This window comes from Branchiostoma lanceolatum, chromosome 5, assembly GCF_035083965.1.
Source record: "Branchiostoma lanceolatum isolate klBraLanc5 chromosome 5, klBraLanc5.hap2, whole genome shotgun sequence".
Lineage (NCBI taxonomy): Eukaryota > Metazoa > Chordata > Leptocardii > Amphioxiformes > Branchiostomatidae > Branchiostoma > Branchiostoma lanceolatum.
Genome location: NC_089726.1, coordinates 22320320 through 22328078, shown reverse-complemented (window position 1 = coordinate 22328078; position 7759 = coordinate 22320320). Strand labels below are relative to the sequence as shown.

Sequence of the window (7759 nt, the reverse complement as noted above, 5' to 3'; positions counted from 1 at the left end):
ACACACAATAATCATACCAAAATACACGCGCGCACACACACACACACACACACACACACACACACACACACACACACACACACACACACACACACACACACACACACACTGAAAATAGTGACTACCGTTTTACTTTTTCTCTGTCGGCTAAATCTGTCAGTTTTTGTCTGTTTGAGTTCTCTACCTGAAGGACATGCATGCATATAGAAAAAATGCAAAAAAAATTCTAAGGATTATCCCCTATCTCTTTAATTTACCATGTTCTCCATTACCCCTTTCACAGCCTCTTATACTCTTTGTGTCTTCTTAATCTTGGCTTTGAGACTCGAATGTTGTTCCTCATGTTTGCCTCCACTGTATGTTCCTTTTTTTGCTGTTGGCTTTGGTTTTTTTATCCACTAACGCTGGAGAACACTTTGACCCCTGACCCAACAAACTGTTTCTGAACAGTAATGATACTTGCAGAACCATCGCGTGTAAGACCAACTACTACAGGCTCTCGTTCTTCCCTCGTACCATCAAAGAGTGGAATGAACTTGAGCCTAGTGTGGCGGAGGCGGAGTCCCTCTCCCAGTTCAAAACTGAGCTGGGACGGGCTTCGCTGCATTGAGCTGCCCCCCGTCCTTGTATATATGTAAATATATAATTACTGAGAAGCCACATGAGGGCATATCCCCCGTGAATGAGTAACACACTGACAGTCATCTTCGTCTTCGAAGGACTACCAATGAATGGATGAATTACTAACATGTCATTGTCCAGCCCCCAATCTACCCCTTGTTTGCACCTGTTACTAACTCGCAGCTGCTAATAATCCGCCGAAAGGCGGGCTCAGCAGTATCGAAGAAGAAGAAGAACTGGTCCAACAGGTGGGATCATTTTAAGATTGACTGGTACTACACCCACATCATTTATGGGTCAGCAGTCTGCATTGTTATCACTTTTCTTACTGTGTTTGGCCCAAAAGAGCAACAAAATACTAGTACAAGAAAGCGTTCTGTATACGTAAACCCCAGACGAGGTTTTTAACGTGACTGTTAGCATTCAAAACTTTGCCTAGAACTTAATTCATGTTTGCGTCACCTATGTAAAAATATGATGTGTTATTGTAGACTACTGTAAATGCAGAAATATTCGCGGTGGTTTTAAGTTCGCGGTTTTCGCGGTGAACTTTCATCGCGAACTTAAAACCACCGCGAAATTTTTTGCCCACCTATGACTGTAGCGCTACTATGGTTTCAATCGCGGAGATAATCCACCGCGAACACACCAATTTCTCCCTACCGCGAAATAAAAACCACGTAAACTTAAATGCATTTACAGTATTTAGTTTTGAGGGGTTCTTTTTACCTAAAACAAATATATCTATAAACTCACCATGAATCAATAACTTTGACCACCTTTTGATAGCAGACCATTTATAATCAAATCCATCATTTGTAGCAGCATATAGCAGTTTTGTTTGACTTGTCAGCATGTTTCAGCTGAATGTTTCTTGTTTTATGCAGTCTAAAATTACTGCTAAATAAGAAACTACCAATGATCCTGGTCTATTAAAGATAGTGCAAGTACAGTAATTATTAGAGATAATAGATCATGTCCACCCCATGAAGCCAAGGTTCTATCATCATCATCTTGATAACAACCTGTGTTAATCTCTAAGCACCATTGAAATTAGCATAAGCCACATCCCCTTACACCCATATCTGTCAATCCGACAAAGACAAACAATGCAGCCATATTAAAGGCAACCTAAGCAATATTAGGGCTCGAAAATCGGATTTTGAAAGTCAATTTATTTAGTCATTTCTATACATGATTAGTTCAAGCAACACTATCACAATGTATAGCGACATCCATGATACAAAAATATGTCTTCATTGTAATGTGAGAACTCACTGAAAATCGTCGCCGGGATTTTTGTAGGCTCGAAAAACTAAGGGGATCATCGTATGGCATCTTTTGTACGGTTTTAAAATGCTCACTGTATGAAGTTATTACACAAATGTGCTAGACAGTGATAGTAAATGTCACAACAATAACGATTTCAGCATTTTTTTATTTCCATATTTTGGTCCCTAATATTGCTTTGGTTGCCTTTTAACAGTAATCACGAAAGTTTATACCAAGTATCATCACACAGGTTTACTGCACTTATTGCACCTGTATGTTCCCCCCAACCCCGCCCTTAGCCTCTGCAGATCCCACTCCAGTTATTATGATTATATTTATTTGTTATCTCTTGACGCCACCTACAGTCTGCCCACAGCTTCAGGTCTAGGAAGTTCCCTGTCTGGAAATAATTGCAGAAATATGGTAATAGACTGTGTTCTGCTTATTTTGAGGATCGTTTAGATATAAATTGTAACCAGTAACAAAAGGCACTTGAATTTTCTCAAATGCCATAACCTGCCATCGATTAATGTAGAAGTAAACCAGATCAGATGTTTATAAAGCATTTCTCTTACTGTGTGACCTTCACCTTTGATAAAGATCATGTCTTCTTTTGTTTCAAGTAAAGCTATTTTACCTATTCACCTACACAGAACAAAATGACAATGACTGAAGTACAAACATCTTGTTCTAGAAAGAATTTTGATTTAATATTATCAGATGACTGCAAGTTTTAGAAGAAGGTATTGAAACTGTCCTGTAGAAGGGATTAGACCTCACCTTGCTGTGTTTACTCTTCATCAGAGGATGAGGATGAGGATGAGGATGAGGACGAGCTGCTGGAGTCAGCCTTGCCTTCTGCCTTAGCCAGCTCTTTCTACAGGACAGTGAGATGGGATAGTGTGAACAACAATACCCAATAACAATGATAACCCACTTAAACTCATGCATGATCTGGAGCCATTGAATGATACAATTTAGTATCCAAGCATTCAATATTAAAGGGTTGTTAATTGATACCTCTGGCAAGAAGGTTATATTTTCGTTAGCATTTGAGTGTGTGCGTGTGCGTGTGTGTGCGTGTGTGTGTGTGTGTGTGTGTGTTTGTGTGTGTGTGTGTGCTTAATAACTCATGAATACCTGGAAGGACATTGGGTATGTGGGTAGATCTTAGTGAAACCTCGAAAATATTACTTTTTGGGGCCCCTAGCAGCTTTCTATGTTACTGCAGCGTAACTGCCAGCTTTGATATCTCATGTTCTGGACAAGCTATGGTCACGATTTTGGTAGACAGCTCTTGAGGTCAGGAAGAAGTGACACAGAAGTTTGGACCCTCTAGCAGCTCTTTTTGGAATAGCAGGGGGCGTTTCAGCTGCAGACTTCAGGATAAGTCAAGAAGGAAGTAATGATTGTTTTTACGGTATGTAGCTTTGATGAAGACCAACATAATAACATGTAACGTGATTATGCAAAGTAGGATTTGATTTGCATGATGAATGAGGAAAGTTTATTTTTCGATTGTGCCTAATGAAAGGAACTTCATACTCAGTACATTTGTAACTTTCTTAAAGAGGAACATCAATGGATATAAATAATGTAAATCATGACCTTATTTGCGTAAATAATGAGAAAACTGCAATATACCTTTAAGTGTTTAATGATGGCATATTAATACAAATGACATGTGAAAAGGTAGATAAAGGTGAAAATCATCAGACATAGATTATAGTATTTTGTCATCATTTGCATAATCAATAAGGAGATACTACTGTAGCTTCCTAAAGATGATTGCAACATCTATGATTTGGAGAGAGGAGATAATGAATATGTATAAATTATGCTGATGAGAGACTTCTTTGCATATCATTTACATTGCGATGAGACAAAATTGACTGGCAAAGGTATGCTATCTAGTTGCTATATACATATATGACAAGACATTCAAAGTAACAATATCTCTACCAATGTTCACAACGTTTTTCTTGATAAACATTGTGTTTTAACCATGAGTAACTTCTTAGAAAGGCCAACCAAATCCCAGTATGTTTAGACTGAAGTTGTGATGAGCATTTAAGTCAACAGACATTAATTTCTAGATGTACATGTTTTACAGTCAGTGACTGACAACCGCAGGACCTACCTGGTGGTACTTGTTAAGAATGTTCCATGATGCTCCGATAAACTGTTCCTCGGAAATACCACTTGCTGTGGACAGAAACACAAAGCAACATGAGCAGTCCGAGTTTACAAGTAGCTCACTGTAAATGATTAGTTCTGAAGTGCTCTAAAATGGATAAATGCAACATCACCTCCTATAATTTCACTTGGTACGCTAAGACTGTCACATCAAAAAACTATGTTATCAATGCCTTCTGGATAATGACACTGAAGCTGTATCATTGAACAGGTAATGTCAAGATATAGCGACAAGATATAATGATGATGATTGAAAAAGTAGTAGAATAGTAACATGGCAACATTTCCTTTATACACTACTCTGGTACTGGTTGGGTCATTAATATGTAAATGACACTGGAGTCTCTGTTGGATCAGCAATGTTTTTAGATTCTTGTTTCATGCATACCACCATCTTTGTAATGTTATCAGTAACTGCTACATTTTATTTTGTAGGGTTGCTTGGAAATTCAAGCTCATCTTTTCCGCTCCATCATATATCATTCGGATGGGTTGCCTGAAGTCCACTCTCTCTACAAGAGTACCTGTCTTACATGATGATTTGTTAAGTCCACGGCTTATATCCTGGCATCCCTTGCAGCTTGTTTCATGTAAATCTGACGGGGACGACCAACTCAGGAATAACCCTGCCTTGGCCATCATTAATGATCACCAAGATCGATGATACAGTTTCAACTTACCGTCCTGCTCCACCTGCTGCAGAATGTCCTTGATGACATGTTTGGGGATGCCCTTCTCATTCTCCTTAGCTCCTACCAGGGTGTTGATTGCCCTGTCAGCCTCCTTGTTATCAAGGAAACCACTCCCTTTCCCCGTCTTGTCGTGCTTTTGGAAAGCTTTAGCAGCAGCAGCCTGACAGGCTTCCTGGGCAAGAGGAGATGATCATCAGTTTTTGCTTGGCAATCGGGGACTGTTGTTAGCAGAACACAAGAAGTAGAGCCTACTATTGCTCAGGCTGTCCCACACCACACTACACCCTGCACCTTGAGTAGCCTGGTAACCACTAGCGTGGTAACCATTCTTAATGGGCCAGGTTAGGGGTGTTTCACTGACGTCCAACTATGCAATCATCATGGTCTTTTTTCTGACAGCCTTATAATCTTTCCAGCCGGCTTTCTCATCATTGCCGACCTGTAAAGCGCGAAGGAAATGTGCAACACTCCTAGCATCGTAGAAATAGCGACGAGCTCACAATGGTATGGTTACCAGGCTAGAGGAGACAAGAATAGTGAAAAAGAGTGGCTTGAAACATTCAGAAATTCCCCCGAGAAAAGCATTGCTTGCTTACATTTACTCCACACAAAATGACCGTTACTGTAATGTTATATCATAGGTAGGAGATTTGCTGGCGTGTTGTAATGTATCTTTTCTTACTTTCTTTTAAAAAAAAAAATTTTTTAAAAGTGCATTTCACAAAAAGAAACAACACATAATAGAAAACAAGAGAAAACAAAGTACAGGAATAACATAAACCACGGATCCAAAACAATAAGTAAAGGTGGAAACAGAAAAGAGCTACTGTGTAGATATAAGTTATAAACATAAAAATAAGAATAAAGATAACAGTATCATTGGCAAATAATTATAAGAAAATCAATGTCAACCAAAGATTACAGTACATTGAAATCAAACAGTACTTATGTTGACAAATGAAACATGAAAAGTCCATATCAACAAAACTATCAGAACATAAGTAACAAAAGGAACCAATAGTGACTGATCAGTGGTAAATAAATATGGCAAAAAACAATATCAACCAAGGATAACAGTTATTACATTTGATCAAAATTTCAACAAATTGTAGACAATGTAAAACGAATTGTTAGCATAGTGTCAATACAGAGGACAAAAGAAGAAATCTTAATTAAATACATGTATCATTTCCCCCCAGTTTGTTGTAATGTGTTGAATGTTTGTTCTTAAGAACTAAACACTTAATTTTCTATTATTATGTAATGTATCTTTATGTGTTCTGTATTTGTGTTTCATGATATGGGTCATGTGTCTGATACATTAAATAAATAAGGATATCTAGATAGATAAAAAGATAAGTTGAATTATACTTCGTCGTCTAGAAGCTCTTCCACATTTTTCCTGACCCTGTCCTTGTCCATTTTCTTCCTGAAGAATTTTTTGACGAACTCCATATTGTCTCAGCAAGTTGACTCTATCACACAAGGGAGGTATGGATGCATGTTCATTAAACTGAATACAGAGACTCATAGCTTTTAGAATGAATGAATGGATGAAAGACATTTACCTGTATAGCATGTTTATGCTCTAACCAGCTGAGTACAACATGGTGATAAATCAGTTCTAAGTACAATTACAGTGATATAAGTCTGTGGTATCTTACTACATCTACAATGAACTAGAGGTCCATGACCTCATACCTTAGCCGACTTATGCTAGTCTTTTCGAGTGATAAATCATAAATATTTCCCATTTATCATACATGTAAGGACCTCATTTGCATGAATTTTGTCTGTTGATCATCTTCTCTACCCAAATAAAACAAGTTGTTCGAAGTGTGAATGTCGTATATTAACAAAGAAGGCTATTGTAGCATTTCCTCTTAAATTATATAAATGAGGCCCTTATTTGCATGATTTGTGTCTGATGATGCCCACATTTACTTCACTTCCAAATGCTGCATGAATGACGTCACCGTCATTATGGAATCATAGTATTTTGCCATTAATCATGCAAATTCGGCATTCACTCACAATATTCTTATCTTTCTCAGTTACATATGTCACGTGTTTGAGAGTCCTATGATAGAGCATCAACAGATACCAATTATGCCAATAAATTCCTAATTTGTATGATTAATGCAAAAGAGCCATAATTCTTTAAGTGGTAAATGATTGGACTGTCAACATTGTGACCTGTGAAATTTAGTCAAATGGCCAGGCATAAATTATGTAAGAGTGGAAAATTTAGTCAAATGGCCAGGCATAAATTATGTAAGAGTGGAAGTCATTCGCATAATCAGAATATTTCATGGAGATATGAGGTCTCCGAACTCTTGTTGTTTCAGTAAACTTAAAGGAACCACCAAAGCCCCTGGTCTTGGGAACTTCTAATGGGATCATAAGTGATATATGAATATGTGCGTTGACGGTTCTCTACGAGGGGAGAATGAATTCAACGACCTTTTATACATGACACGCCCATTAATACCAATGTCACACAGCACAGCCGACGAGCCTGCAAGTTCTCAATGAACTTTCTCTCGATCTTCGAGCGATTTCTAAAGATCGATCGATGTTCCAAGACCATCGAGCCGCGGTAGGGTTGACTTTCAAGCCAAACATACTTATGTCCATTTTAAAATAGGGCGAATGGCGATGAGCATAAACGGCTGTAGCTCGTCGACTGTTTGCCAGTGGAATAAAGCAGTCAGCTTTAGACAGTCACGTTTAGATCAAAATGAATCACGACAGTAACAACCCACAAGCACTTAAGTTTCAGAGCTAAAACCCCCGCACTGGGTTGTAGAACAAGCGGATATATGACTATTTTGTGCTTTCTTACCTTCAGTGTCAGAATGACTGGCGTGGTGTGGACAGGGGTATTCAGACAAGTGACATGTAGGTGTGGTCCTGAAATATTTCGCCGTCTTGTTGTGGATAGACGAGTGAGTCACTATGGGGTTTTTAGACCTCTC

At 38.4% G+C, this 7759-nt stretch overlaps 1 protein-coding gene across 2 annotated transcripts; it reads right to left on the bottom strand.

Moving 5' to 3' along the window:
- Positions 1 to 1401: 1401 nt before the first annotated feature.
- Positions 1402 to 7759, bottom strand: LOC136435730 (uncharacterized). 2 transcript variants are annotated; one of them, XM_066429414.1, is made up of 6 exons: positions 7627 to 7759; positions 6153 to 6256; positions 4770 to 4953; positions 4034 to 4098; positions 2674 to 2770; positions 1402 to 2293 (listed from the first exon to the last, which is right to left on the bottom strand). In XM_066429414.1, exons 2-5 carry the CDS (start codon positions 6234 to 6236, stop codon positions 2684 to 2686), a joined length of 420 nt encoding a protein of 139 aa, XP_066285511.1. In that variant the 5' UTR covers positions 6237 to 6256; positions 7627 to 7759; the 3' UTR covers positions 1402 to 2293; positions 2674 to 2683. The 2 variants fall into 2 exon arrangements, with proteins under 2 accessions (XP_066285511.1, XP_066285512.1); XM_066429415.1 differs by having other exon boundaries at positions 1402 to 2289.

Bases quoted from the DNA above. Each gene is read 5' to 3' on its own strand.
- LOC136435730 (XM_066429414.1), bottom strand. From the start codon at position 6,236: ATGGAGTTCGTCAAAAAATTCTTCAGGAAGAAAATGGACAAGGACAGG. The intron at 4,954-6,152 runs GTATAATTCAAC...CCTCTTGCCCAG, and splicing joins AAGAGCTTCTAGACGACGAA to GAAGCCTGTCAGGCTGCTGC. The intron at 2,771-4,033 runs GTAGGTCCTGCG...ACTGTCCTGTAG, and splicing joins TTCTTAACAAGTACCACCAG to AAAGAGCTGGCTAAGGCAGA.